General features: G+C 41.3%; 1 protein-coding gene across 1 annotated transcript in view; it reads left to right on the top strand.

The window, feature by feature from the left end:
* LOC309401563 (uncharacterized protein) overlaps positions 1–15441 on the top strand; it is a 33503-nt gene that overhangs the window by 1723 nt on the left and 16339 nt on the right. The window contains exons 3-8 of the mRNA XM_081970633.1: positions 10–166; positions 2603–2764; positions 2845–2970; positions 3732–3949; positions 5565–5608; positions 8840–8940. Coding sequence (XP_081826759.1) covers positions 10–166; positions 2603–2764; positions 2845–2970; positions 3732–3949; positions 5565–5608; positions 8840–8940 — 808 coding nt within the window. The remainder of the gene's footprint in view (positions 1–9; positions 167–2602; positions 2765–2844; positions 2971–3731; positions 3950–5564; positions 5609–8839; positions 8941–15441) is intronic.

A 15441-nucleotide genomic window follows, 5' to 3' on the forward strand; every position in this document is an offset into this window, starting at 1 on the left:
ACTTTAAAGGTATGAAAATGAGTTGTTCCTACACCAAAGTGTGGAGAGTGATATTAATGGCTTACGCAGAGTCTTGGATGACTTAACCATGAATAAATCAGATCTAGAGTTGCAGATTGAGAGCCTGAATGAGGAACTTCTCTACCTGAAGAAGAACCATGAAGAGGTGGGAGAAAGGTTTTTCTAAAGTTTCTGAGATATATTTTAATGGAATATATTCCTGACACTGGCAAATGTTGGTGTTAGATTTTGACTGGAATGCTTCTCTTTTGATGAAAAGGCACAGAATTTTGTTAATTTACAAATGTCACTTTCTAGATCTTCCTGCCCAATACAGACAAATTTCTGTCCCCAGCTCTTATCCGCAATGTTGATCTCTGGAAAAGCAGGGAGATTTTGAGTAGAATTTAGTTACAATTTGACATAAATAATTCTTTTTTTATAGCACTATCCCAAAACATTGAAACAATGGTTAAATCCATATGCCTGAGAATGCTTAAATGCTCAGCACTTTTGCTGCAGCTGCACACACTGCTGCAAGGGAAGCTTTTCAGGTTTCTGCCTCAGGATGAAGCAATGCCCTGTGTCCAGGATTTTCCCAAACCTGGAGCTCAATTTGCAACCGGCAACACCATACCCTTGGTAGCAAATGGCTATAAAATGGGGGGAAAGGATTTTTACTAGGCAAAGTGCAAAGTAGATTAATGACAGACAAATATTAGTTTTAAGTGTTTATTTCAGAAGATATCTATGGAGATTCTCAGTCATCCGGGTCATGGTTGTCCTAGAGGTGCTTTTTCAAGAGGCAACTGGACTTTCTGGTTTTTATTTGAAGACATATTGCTTCTCATCCAAAAATCTTCTTCAGCTTCTTGGATGAGCTGAAGAAGCTTCATGAAAGCTGAAGAAGCTTCTTGGATGAGAAGCAAAATGTCTTCAAAGAAAAACCAGAAAGTCTAGTTGCCTCTTGAAAAACCACTTTTTTGACAATTCAGAAAATAGTGTACAAAGACATAAAGTGTTTTAATTGTCAGTGTCTTTGCTTCTACACATGTTTTCAAGGGGTTTCCTTGCCAGATATTGATGCTTTAGAAAATCCTAGCTGTTGGAAGAACTACAACCAAAATAGAGCGTATAGATACTAATATGTTGCTTTGAAACTGTAAATGTATGCAATGTGCTAACAATGAATAAAAGGAATGGTAGATTTTCATTCTAACCTCTTCTCCCCCTTCTAAAAAGCAATGAAAATTCCCTACTTCAGGCTATGTCTGCCATCTAGTGGCTAAATGAAAACATTTTAAAGGAGAATAATAGCATAGGGTAGAAATGAACCTCCTTAGTGCTCTCTTAAGCATTTCACATTATAATCCAAGACTCATATATTTATCCAAAGTTGCTTTGGTTTGCCTCTATAAATCCACCCTTTCTTTATTCACAGCTTCTATACTTCCCATCTAATTATATATGTGGCATTATCAATAAATGGATGGATGGATGGATGGATGGGCAGTTTTCTTTGGGAGATTGAATCCTCTGAATCTGCTAGTCTACCTGAGATAGAGTATAAACAGGCAGAGAGGCAGATGATAGATAGATAGATAGATAGATAGATAGATAGATAGATAGATAGATAGATAGATGATAGATAATGCCACAAATAAAACCCATATTTCTCTAGAAATAAATCTTTAAATTTAAAAAAAAAACTAGAGTTGAATTTTATACAGGACTGATAGAGGATCAAAATATTTCCCAGGTTAAACTGTCTCCTTAAAACTGCTGTCAGTTCAGTGAGAGTGTAAAAAACGAATTCAGTGAAAAACTGAATTGCAAAACAAAATATACTCAAATCATCCAAATCATCTGCCCCGTCAGAAATAAATGAGGGTTCATTTATCATACTCCAGTTTCCTTCAACAACAGTGTCACACTGCACCCCTTGGATAGGTGCCTTGCTTTGTCTGTTGCTGTCTCAGTCCTTCTGGGCATATTGCCTCTGAATCCTGAAAGGCTATTTTTTTTGGGGGGGGAGAGAACTTGGTTCTTCCAGTAGGATCTGGTCCTTGGTAATTTGTGAACCCATATAAACTATGCTGCTTTTTTTTTTTTACATTTCCTGCCCTCCCCCTTTCGATTTTATTTATTTATTTTGAACTGGTTTTTAAATTTAGTATCTTGTCTTAGACCATGATGGTTTGCCACCTTACAAATTGAATAAATAATAAATCACCACAATCTTTAAAATGGGTTTTGCTAAGCCTAACGTGGCAATTGCCTTGGACAGCAGATGCCAAAAGGCAGCAATTGTTATTTCCCTCTGTGGTAGGATATAGCTTATATGCAGCACATGGCTACTTGTATGCCCTCCAAACTGTTGTTCTTCCATTAGGTACTAGATATCACTCATATTGAAAGAAGATTCATCTGGAAATGTTTTTCTATATATAAAAGGAGGGGGGGAGACCCATAAGAATAAACATAGCATTAGAGATATCCAGAATACAGCACCTCCTTTTTGTCTATCAACTCCTATCATGTAATTGTCACAATGTGACAATCTATCACATTGTGACATAGTTACCACTCTTCTCTACCACAGGAATTGATGAGTTTCAGAGGAGCGGCCAGTGGTGATGTCACCGTGGAAATGGATGCTGCTCCTGGAGTTGACTTAACCAAACTTCTGAATGACATGAGAGCCCAATACGAAGAACTTGCCGACAAAAACCGGAGAGAAGCAGAAGAACAGTTCAACAAGCAGGCAAGAACAATCCACTTGAATGTCAAACACAGAAAATGTTCTACCTAGCCCGCTAAATATTGTTCTCTGAACGTGTCTAGGTTGGAGCATTGCGGCAAGAGATATCTGCCAATGTGGACCAATTGAGTTCAAGCAAAAATGAAGCTACTGAACTAAGGCGCACCATGCAAGGCTTGGAACTGGAACTTCAGGCTCAGATTGCTATGGTAAGTGAACTGCCATACCAGCTTGATTTCTTCTACATAGAAACTTTGGAGTGGTACAATGTCAGCTTCCCAGCCTAACCTATAGCCTGGCGGTCCATCTCTTCTCTCAGTTTTCTGGAATTAACCAAAGTTAATTACAACCTGTGGGTTGTAACTGCTCATCTGGAACTAAATAAATAGGATTTATTTCTAAGTTAGCATGAGATTACAGCTTTGTCCTTGTAAATGACTTTCTAATTGACAAATTATAGACAAGGACTTTTCTATGATTCAAGTAAGTATACCAATCAAATTTTACTCCACCCAGAGGCCAGAATACTTAAAAACAAGTAAGCAGACAAAAAAAAATCAGAGTCCTTACGGCATATATATGTCCCTACTAATTAAAATATATTATAATTAAGAATGTAAGTGATAGTCTCAAAGTTCATGCTACAGAAGTTATCATCCACTTTGTTCAAAAGGCTAGCAAGCAAAATTTGAATATATTATATAAAGTAGTCATTCTTATTAGCCAAAAGTGTGTGTGTGTGTGTGTGTGTGTGTGTATAAAATTTGTCCTGTCTAGAATTACCAGTAAATAAAGAAAAATTAGCTTGACAATGCAGTAGAACATGAATGATTCTTTCAACCACTCACCTACCATATAGAAGATATAGTCATAATATTATATTAAATATTGGCTTGCAGTCCAGAACTTTCCCCCAACTGTTTATTTCAGCAATTGATGCTTCATTTTTCCTCTGCCTGTCTCTCAACAGAAACAATCCCTTGAAGGCACTTTAGCAGAAACAGAACAAAATTACTGTAATCAGCTTGGTCAAATACAGAATCAGATCGGTAGTTTTGAAGAACAACTTCTGCAGATTCGGTCAGATATGGAAAACCAAAGTGCTGAATATCAGCAACTGTTAGGAATAAAGTCACGTCTGGAACAGGAAATTGAAACCTACCACCGCTTATTGGAAGGAGAAGTGGGGTAAGGAATTTGCAGATATGTAGCTGAAAAAAGATACATTCTTAGAATAGAGTAAGATGTGTTGTAGTATCTGGAAAACAAATGCATTATGACATTTGCTCTCACAATATATAAATACCAGCCTACCATCTGATTAGTTTTAGAACAAATTCTGAAGCTTTAAGTCTGTAGCATGTTCCATGTGACAATTTATATATGTGAATCACTTTTATTTTCTGTAAGAAAAACCCCTTCCAAAATAAGAGAAACATGGACAATAAGTAGATGATGATTCATTTGATTTAATATAGCCACTCATTCCAATGGACTTAAAGTACTAAATTAAAACAATTAAAACCTAAAACAAGGCAGCTCAGATCAAAGACAACAATTAAAACAAAATACAACAAAAAGCACAACATACACAAACATTAACCTTAAGCAGAAACCAAACAGACTATTATAGCAGAAAAAGTATGTTTCTTAGGTCCCGTAAATGGCAACATTTAATAAATAGGACTTGGAGAGCATTTATTCTGTTCAAATATATTGAATGTACTGGTATAATAATTACTTTCAAAATTTGGTCATAGTAATATTATTCTATCGTTAGCTATATGCTAAAAAGCCAAGCATGGCATATGCAAGAAATCCTACCCTACCAGGGGTTATACTTCACCCATCTTCATAAAACTGCACTTGTACATTTTAAACACAAAGAAATCAACACATTCTGGTGAGAAAGAAGTTCCCTGAGAATGGGCTCCACCCTGAATCCAAAAGCTCAGAAGATTAAACTTCTGGTCCTGGTGACCGACCCAAATTGGATCCTGCAGCATTATCCTGGGACATGCCTTCATTCATGACAAATCCATCCCTTCACCACTTTAGAAGATTAGCTGTTTGTTCTGAGCTGTAGACATGGTTGGAACAAATGCTCCAGTGTATAATTTTGCAGCGGTTCCCTCTAGCCAATTCATACTTCTTTCCAGAGAGGGGAAGCATAGATTGGCTGACCGTATCGAAATTCCCTCCCACCCACCTCATTTTCCCAGATGATCTCAAAAGAGTCTCTCCCAAGGCTGGTCTTAGGCTTCCCATGATCAGGCAGTTCCAGATAGCCTGTTTCCTCTTGCATCTAATCTCAGCTCATAAGTGCCCTGACAATTTAATTATTCTGCTATGTCCCCATAGCTTGTTCCCAGCTCATAACTGAGCAGGCTTAGTTGTACTGTTAATCTTAGCTGTCTAATGCTAAAGAAATATTTTCTCTGTTCCTCCACCATCCAAAGCCTCAAGGTATAGAAAATCTATTAAGCTTTGTCACCTTAGGCAGAAGCAGTAATTGCAATTATTTAAAACAGACGCAATAAGGGCAGAAAAGGGATCAGCAATAGGGACAGCCAATGTCATGGCTAATAAAAGAGGGGTTTTTTTGACCATTCAAGATGGGTGGAGAAAATATAATTGGTGGGAATGAATGAGCTTGGAAGAAGTGCCATTACATCCACATTTGGAAGCTGACCACACAGAGGAGGAGCAAGATTTTTTATAAAACCAAATGCTTTGAAAATCCCATGAATGATGCTGAGAAAGAGCCAAGTTTTACAAAAAAAATGAATTCTTTTTTTTTCAGAGGATATTCCAAAATGGTCTACAGTTCAGCACCTCCTGTGAAAGGTAATGCATATATTTCTATAAAGTCTTGCTTGTAGTACTCACTCCCTGCTATTTTCTTTCACATTAACAATACACTGCCCCTCCTATGCCCTTGCAATATTTTTGCAATTTCCCCTTTCATCTTGATGCTCCCTATACCAGATATGCTTTGAATGGAGCCTTTCATACAGGTGTATATATATATGCTCTCCCCCACCAAGGCATAGCCCCTGGGTGGATGATGGAATTGAAGCTAGGTGTGTTGGAGGCTATGGCTGCAAGGAAGCTGGGCATTCAGGGGTAACCCCTAGGCTGGCATGACCATATCACTCTGCCTTAGAAATTTAGAAGACCCTAATCTACCCCAAAGGGACATGGTGGCTCAGTGACTAAGATGCTAAGCTTGTTGATCAGAAAGGTCAGCAATTCAGTAGTTCGAATCCCTAGCACCACGTAACAGAATGAGCTCCCATTACTTGTCCCAGCTTCTGTCAACATAGCAGTTCGAAAGCATGTAAAAATGCAACTAGAAAAATAGGAACCACCATTGGTGGGAAGGTAACAGCATTCTGTGCACCTTCGGCATTTAGTCATGCCGGCCACATGACCACGGAGATGTCTTCGGACAGTGCTATCTCTTTGGATTTGAAACAGAGATGAGCACTGCCCCCTAGAGTCAGGAACAACTAACACATATGTGCAAGGGGAACCTTTACCTTAATTTACCCCGTTGTAAAACAATAATTATCAAACTCATACATATTATAATTCTGCTTCTCATCATTACCAAATGATAAAAGCTTCTCTGATGAGTACTGAAGCTACATTTAAAGGAATAGTGTACAGAGTTAGTGTACATACCAAAGGATGGAACAATCCACCAAGGGGTATTAGTAAATCGAGTACACAATCCTACCTTGAATTTGTTTAGTATAAGATGGGAAGAGAGGAACATGAATTGGCTTTCAACTCTGGTATTGTAATCTTATTCAAATAAAGAGCATTAATTTTATTATGCCTCTTTCCTGACCTGTTCACCTTGAAAATCACAGTACAATACCTGTTCCATATACTTGAAACTTACGAAAAGGCTGCAGATTTGCCTATATTAATGTGTTTGGTTTTAGATACTTTAAGTACTCATCCTTATTATTAATGCAATACCAAAACTTATGCTCTTAGTGTTGAATTAAATATTGGATGGGTTACCACATGATATTGAATCATGCTTCTTTTTAACTATATCTTGTGTAACAGGATATATTGACCAGATTCACACGTAACAGTAATCAAAAATATTAAAGTATATTTATATCTTAATGTTTGAACCTAGCAAAAGCAGAAACCAGACATGGACTTTTAAAAAATATAAACTTACACCTATCCTTGCTTGCATTTTCTACAACTATTTTTCTCCCCGGTGGATTTATTTATACTAACAGACCTTGCAGAGAGAAAAACAGTGATGGAAAAGTAATTTTTTATTATTGAGACTGATCTTAGAGGTAGCCAGCCAGTAACTATGGCTAGTAGCTACTGATATCGACTATGACAACCTTATTCTTCAATTCCTCCACAATCTCAAGAAAAACTGGCAACCCAGATCTGATTCACTTTAATGGATCTGCTAATTATCACATCTTGTTTAGGAAAACTCTGATGTTTGATAATGATCTATGTCTATAGACTGTAAAATGAACATGAAAAATAATAAAAGCATGTCAGAGTCTAGAGCAACCATATTACTATTTGTGGCCAGTTTGCTTCCAAATCCAATTCAAAGTGCTGGTTTTAACTTTTAAAACCCTTCATGACATTGGACTGGTTGCTTGAAGGATTGCCTCTCCTTGCTTCGAGCAGCCAGCCCCTTCAGATCTTACAGAGAAGGCATGCTGTGGGTACCATTGACTATGATCTACATTTGGTGGGACTCAGGACATACATGTCTTCCATTAAGGTGACCAACTTTTTTACAATGAAAAGGAGGACAAAACACGTTCTATTGTCCAAAATGCTAAGGTGACCAACTTTTTTACAATGAAAAGGAGGACAAATAAATTGGAAAAAATATATCGTAAATAAAAGAAATATTTTATTCATTGCAGCTAGAGTATCAACATTCAATCTCGATTTCTCACTTGTTGAAAAATAATACACTAAAATATGATATATGCATAATAAAAAACATTTGCAACATTTTATATTGTAATTATGCTTACATGCCTGTTAATTATTATTTAAATGAGTACTTTTCCATTGAATTAATATTTTTTGTCAATGTATCATCTTCTAACAATATATTGGAAATATCTGAAAAAGAAATATCCTTCATATTGAATTTTACGGCAAGTGCTGCAGCTAGAGTATCAACATTCAATCTCGATTTCTCACTTGTCGAAAAATCATTGGCAATTGAAAAAAACTCTTTCAACTGCTGCATTAGTTCCAGGGCAGCACAACGTAAATTGAACAAGTATAAATAAATGTTCACATGGAATATGTCCATTTTTGAAATGGCTGAAAATATCCACCCATCTTTTATCAATTTCAACATGTTGATTTTCCCATTGTATTAATTTTTCAGAATTTAAATATACATTCAGTCTTCTAATTTCTTCAAAGAGACAATTGTCGTCTATTTTAATGTCTAGCATTTCTTTAGATAAAAATTCAACACAAGATTCAATATCTGTTCAATATACTTGTGATGAAGTAAAAAAACACCATTAAAAACTGTTTAATAAAATACGTCACATAATGCGCAACAGATTAGCCTTCAAATATCAAAAAGGAGGACATGTAGGAGGACACTTTTCGAGGGAGGACAGAACTTACAAAAGAAGGACTGTCCTCCCTAAAGGAGGACGGTTGGTCACCTTACTTCCATGCCATGGCACCTGCCTTATAGAACATCCTTCTCCCCTCTAATTATGAGGTTGGCCTAATCTCTTTTGATATTCCAAAAGGCCCACAGATCTGGTTATGTGACCAGACCTGTAGCCTCCCACAGAACTGGAGATTATCTACAAGGCTCCATTGTTGAGGAATGTATTCCTTTTTAATTCTCTCTTCATCTATGGTTTATATTTTTGGTTTTTATGATATTTATTGCTATGACTTTTATATTTGTTTTTGATGTTTTTAGATTTTCTGTTTTTATCTCCTGTGGTCCACTACCCAGAGTTGCCTTTGTTGGCCATATAAATTTGATAAAGAAATAAATAACATTGCACTGTTTGCATTTTATTTCAGAGTCAACAAAAACCAGAATGGTTAAGACAATCGTAGAGGAAATGGTGGATGGCAGAGTGGTTTCTTCCCAAGTCAAATCAGTTGAAGAGAAGCCATCTAAATAAATACCAGCAAATTGCAAAAATAACTTTCCATTTTTATAAACTTTCTAACACTTTCTAGCAAGAAAAAGCTTCTTCAAGAGCTAGACTTAGAAATCATTCTTTTTTTAAAAGCAGTAAGTTTTTTCTTTAAATCTTTCTAATTTCTATCTACTTATCTTTACACAAGTTTCTAAAGTACACCTCAAAGTGTGCTTTCTTTAGCTTGAGTAGTTTAATAAACTTTTTCACTATTTGCAAGTTACAAAAGTGTTGTTGTGTTCTCATTATTAATACTCTCCACAGCAAACATGTTCCATTTACAGTATTTTCAGGGGTGGGTTCTGCCTGGCTTTATTGCCGGTTCACTCGTGCGCAACGGCGGTGACTGGGGAACCGGTTCGGGGGCGTGGCAAGCCTGGGTCACTGCCAGCGACCCAGGCCACCGTACCACTGTTGGTTCGGCCAAACCAGACAGAACCAGTAGGAACCCACCTCTGAGTATTTTAAAACTGCTTTATTTCAATAAATACATTTTAGACCTTCCTATGAAAAAAATAGCTTTTTGCTACAACAATTAAATTGCATGTAATGTGCAAAAAGATTTGGGAGGATTCTGAGAGAAGGAATGTTAAATAGTAAGCACTTTTACTTTACAACAGAGATATGTAATTTTTTTTAAAGACAAGAATTTGAGTGTTAGGTTGGGAGCCATCTCTCTTGCCCTTCACCTCTCCAACCCCAAAATGGACAAAGCAAATCAACAGTGGACAGAGTCAGGAATCGGACTCTGTTTTATTTAATGTATATTAATTGGTCATTAATTTAATTAAACTGACATTATCATTCTCCTTGTATCATCTTCTTGTCAAGGTTCCAAGTAATACATCCCATTCAATAAGAACTCTGAGGCAGGCAATTTCCTCAAAGAACATTGGGACATATCAAATTGGCACGTTCCTGGTGAAAAACAGGCTCTAAGTTCCCACTGGTTTTACACCCAATTAAAAGTAAAACTTTGTCACTTTCCCCCCAGTCTCCAGTCACATGGTCCAATCAGCATACAGTCCAGTTGCTAAGTCACCTCAGTCTCTACCTTTCGAGCACCTTCTCCAATGTCCTTAATTCCCAGGGGAAATAATTTTATTTAGGCTACAATACCCCAGCTATCTCTACACCCTCCTCCCTGGCCCCTTCACTTCAGACTGTTTCAGCCCTGAAGCAATGAGAAAAGAAACTCCCCAGAGAAAAACTACAAAAAAGAAAATGGCCACAGTTCAGCCAACTTCAGGGTTGACACTTCTATCATTAATGGTGACTTTTAGATATATTTCTATCCTATGAAATGGTATGCTTTTGCTTATGCAATCAAGTATGTGTTCAATAATAGTGATATGCGATGTGCGATCTTAAGCTCAGTTAGCCTGTCTCTTTGTAGACAAAAGAAGCAACTAGAGTCTTTGCAACAATACCAAACAATGCCATTTAGGTCACTGTTGCATATCTTGCCATATGACATAATAATCTGATATCTTCCACAAGTAATGATAATCTTCAGAATATGTTATCTGCAGGGAATCTAGTTCAAAAAAATTCCATTTTTCCACATGAATTAAAATCCAAGTTATTGCAATTGCTAGCATAAAACATGGACGTTACCTACTGTAGGGGTTACTTATTGTATTTGTGTAAATGTGAAAAAGTGCATGAAAACATTAATAAAATAATAATAAACAAGGGGAGCAACTGAATGAAATACATTCATTCATCTCCTGTTGAAAAATTCAGCTTTTGATGGCCTTTTCTGAAACCCAGAATGTCCAGATTTCAGAGGAATACTATCTAAAGAAAGGAGACAGCAATTGGGGAACAAAACACTGCCTCTGATGTTAGATATTAACATATATCGGGATAAGTCTTCCCTCTGGTCCGCTCCTACAGCGGGAAACAGGTATTCCTCTGATTGGTCGAGGGGCGTGCCCACTCCCTATAAAAGGGGAACCCTCCGACCTCAGAGTAAGCTGGATCACTATTACCACTAATAAAGAGCTGTTAAGTCACTTCGTGTCCGCAGTCTGTCTCTCGTTGCCCAGATCTAACCTTGGCGACGAAGGTGGGATTGAGAGACAGATAGGACGAAGAACGCTACCTCCAGAATCTCCGGATTTGATCCAGCCCAGGAATTCGGCAGAAATTCCGACAGCCATCTCAGATCACCGCAGCGTGGCAAATTCAAACAGAGAAGATGGCGATGCATGCTCCCCCCGCTCCTTTCGACCCAGAGAACGACGAATGGGAAGCTTTCATGATTTGTTTCGAGTGTTTCCTCGAAGCGAACGAATACACGGGGATCACCGATGCGAGGAAGAAAAACATCTTCCTCGGCTACTGCGGAAAAGAAGTCTTCAATACGGCCAGAGACCTCACCGCGCCTACTCCAATACAAGCAGTATCGTGGACGACGTTGCAACAGACTCTGCAAACCCATTACGCGCCAAAACCTTCCCGCCATGTCTGCCGCAAGGAATTCAACATGAGGACTCAGAAGGCGGGAGAATCCGTTAATCAATATGTTGCAGCCCTACGAAAAGCAGCAGCTCACTGCGAATACAGGGATCTGGAAGAACACATCTTAGAGCGGCTCATCTGTGGGATAAGAGACATTTCGTTGCAAAAGAAGCTGTTGGCAAACCCGAGTTTAACCCTACAGACAGCGTTAAACGAAGCAAGAGCGTCAGAATCAGCGGAGAAATCATCGGTGACCATACAACGAGGGGCCAGCGTAAACCAGCCAGCACCGAGGCAAACCAGAGTTCACTACGAGGACACAAGCCCCGACTACGAGAATCCCGAGTTCGAGGACAGTCACCTAATGCAGAGCAGTCACGTGAGGCCTGGGGGGAGACCCGGATCCCGTTTGCCGCCCTGCGCAAGCTGCGGAGGGAATCACCCCAGGTCTACTTGTAGGTTCAGGAACGTTGTTTGTTCGCATTGCAACAAACTTGGGCACATCGCACGAGTGTGCCGGAGCGGAGTCCCTGCCTCACGGCAGCCACCCATGTACCGCCAACAGAAGCCCAACCCAGGGGCTTGGCGAAATCAAAAAGGGCGCCCAGAGAGAAATCCACAAGTGTTTACCCAGAGATAAAATTTCCAAAGAGCTGAACGAGCGTATTCCCAGAGAGACTACTCACAAGGAAGTGAGCGAGCGTATCCCCAGAGAGAATACACACAGAGAGCTGAAAGAGTGTTCTATCAAGACGCTCAACAAGAGTATTTTCAGGATGTTGACGATGAGATAGAGTTGACCCAGAGAGAGGAGTTGCGAACGTATCTCACCACGATACATCAGGTCCGCCCTAAGCGGCCCAAAAGGCTGAAAGTCACAGTCCTCTTGGAGGGCTCACCCTGCGAGCTAGAAGTTGACACAGGATCAACCCTGACGATCATTTCATGGGCATCCATGAAACAGGCTATCCCTAGCCTCAGAAAGAGCCAACTGCGTGCTCCAGACGTCCTGCTACGAGACTACCAGGGGAACCAAGTCCCCATCGTGGGCCAAGGCACATTCCGCATCCGTTTCAAGGACATCGAAGCCCAGCTGCCCGTGACCATCACCAGCGCACCATTGCAGAACCTTCTGGGGCTTGATTGGTTTGAAGCCCTGGGATTAGAAGTCACCGGAATCAACGCCGTGAGAAACAGCAGCGCTGAAAAGATTTTTAAGGAGTTCGAGGATGTGTTCAGCCCCGGTCTTGGTAAGTATGTGGGCAAACCAATATCATTTAATTTAGACCCAAATGTGGCGCCAATCCGACTTAAACCGAGACGAGTGCCTTTTGCACTCCGCCCAAAAATAGATAAGGAGATAGATAAGTTAGTGGAACAAGGGATCCTTGAGCCGGTAGATCACGCGCGCTGGGAAACACCCATCGTGACCCCAGTCAAACCAGACGGATCAGTCCACGTCTGCGCGGACTATAAGTGCACAATTAATGTCGCGCTACAACAGAGCGCATATCCTGTGCCTGTAGTACAGCACTTATTGCACTCGTTGGGGCCAGGAAAGATATTTGCAAAGTTAGACATGGCACAAGCTTACCAGCAACTGCCAGTGGATAGCGCCACAGCGGAGGCCCAAACTATAGTGACGCATAGAGGAGCATTCAAATGCAACCGGCTACAATTTGGCGTAAGCATTGCCCCAGGATTGTTCCAGAGCGTCATGGAACGGCTTTTGCAAGGGATACCAGGAGTCGTCCCCTATTTCGACGACATCTTGGTGTCCGCTGCAAATGAGGAGCAATTAAACAAAAGAGTCAGATCTGTTTTGGCCAGAATCAGAGAAAAGGGTCTCCGCCTTAAAAAAGAAAAATGCCAAATTAACGTGCCTAGTGTAGAATTCCTGGGTTATAGAATCGATGGTCAGGGAATACACCCCACTTCAAAGAAAATTAAGGCGATCCAGGACGCCCCCACACCACGGAATCAGACCGAGTTGCAGGCCTTCCTCGGATTACTTAACTTCTACAGCGTTTTTCTGAGACAGAAGGCGACCGTTGCTGAGCCTCTACACCGTCTACTCCAGAGGAACGCACCATGGAAATGGGGACGAGCCGAAGCTGCAGCTTTCGCCGGGGTAAAGTGCCTGCTCACCGCTGACTCACTACTTGTTCAATACAGTCAGACTCTACCGCTAGTATTGACCTGCGACGCATCGCCTTTTGGAGTTGGAGCAGTCCTCAGCCACAGGATGCCCGACGGAAAAGAAGCACCCATTGCTTTCTACTCCAGAACTCTTTCATCGGCCGAAAGGAACTACAGCCAAATGGACAGAGAAGCGCTGGCTGCCGTAGCGGGTGTAAAACGTTTCCATGAATACCTCTACGGCCGCGATTTTGAACTGATCACAGATCACAAACCGCTGTTGGGACTTTTGGCGGGAAACCGCCCCACTCCGGTCTCCCTTTCTCCACGCATGACCAGGTGGACTGTTTTCCTGGCTGCGTACTCCTACAAGTTAATTCATCGACCGGGCTCCACTCTAGGACACGCAGACGCGCTCAGCCGTTGCCCATTACCAGACATTTTGCCAGACCCCACTCCAGAAGTACCGGTATTGCTCATTGACTGTTTGGATTCGGGACCGGTTTCTTCCTACGATGTTGCAAGGTTCTCCTCTAAAGACAGTTTAATAAAGCAAGTGCAAACTTGGGTATGGAGGGGGTGGCCGAAGGGAAACGTGGACCCGGAATTCAAAATGTTTTGGTCGAAACGGGACGAACTCTCAGTATTACAGGGATGTTTGTTGTGGGGGGATCGAGTTGTTATTCCTTATGCTCTACGAAAAAATGTATTAGATGCTTTGCATATGGGTCACCCGGGGATCGTGAGAATGAAAGCGTTAGCGAGAAGTTACGTGTGGTGGCCAAACATGGACAAAGAAATAGAGGAGTGGGTGGCCACTTGCGACCCATGTCAGGAGTCGAGACCAGCACCCCCGGAAGCGCCCGCCACAGAATGGGAGAAACCCAAGGCACCCTGGTCACGTATACACATTGATTTTGCAGGGCCATTCCAGGGTCAAACCTTCCTCATAGTTGTAGATGCTTATTCTAAATGGCTAGATGTAGTCTTAATGACGTCAACCACGGCAGAGGCAGTCATAAAGGTTCTTCGGCGGCTCTTCGCCACCCATGGTCTACCAGATCTTTTAGTATCCGATAACGGGCCCCAATTCACGGCCATGCAGTTTGAAACATTTTTAGCGGGTTTGGGAATCAGGCATGCCCTCATCGCGCCATTCCATCCAGCATCCAACGGTCAGGCAGAGAGAATGGTGCGATTCGCGAAAGAGGCCCTCGCTAGGATGGGTCCAGGTGATTGGCAAACACGCATTGACCATTACCTCCTCATTCAACACATTACCCCGAGCGCAACGACGGGTAGGAGCCCCGCTGAACTACTCATGGGTCACCGCCTACGGTCTCACCTGGACCGGCTCCACCCGAATTACTCTGCCACGGCTCCCCCAGACTCTACAAGTAAGGTCCGGTCTTTCAGAGTAGGGGACTCAGTATATGCTCACAACTACACAGGGGGGACATTGTGGATGCCAGCAAGGGTCATTGGCATCACGGGTCCTCGATCGTATTTGCTGGAGCTAGAAGATGGGCGAAATTGGAAAAGGCACATCGATCAACTTCGAGGTCGCCTTACACACTCCAACATCAGGGATGAAGGCGAAAGTTTCCTGTCTACAGAGAGCCAACCGCAGGAAAACTCCATCGCAGGGAACAACGACACCGGCGAGCTAAGCGTAGAACAGGACAACACGCACGCAGCTGAAGAACCCCCAGTCAACGCAGCCGAACTAGCTCCTGAATGCCCAAGCAACGAAAGCGAAAGACCTCCAGAACGGAAAAAAGGAAATGCACCCGATCCTGCAACTACTTCGAACCAACATGCACCCGATCCTGCAAACACTTCAACCCAACCTGAACTACGACGTTCCGCCCGAGC

This window comes from Natrix helvetica (assembly GCF_964273705.1).
Source record: "Natrix helvetica genome assembly, chromosome: Z".
NCBI lineage: Eukaryota > Metazoa > Chordata > Lepidosauria > Squamata > Natricidae > Natrix > Natrix helvetica.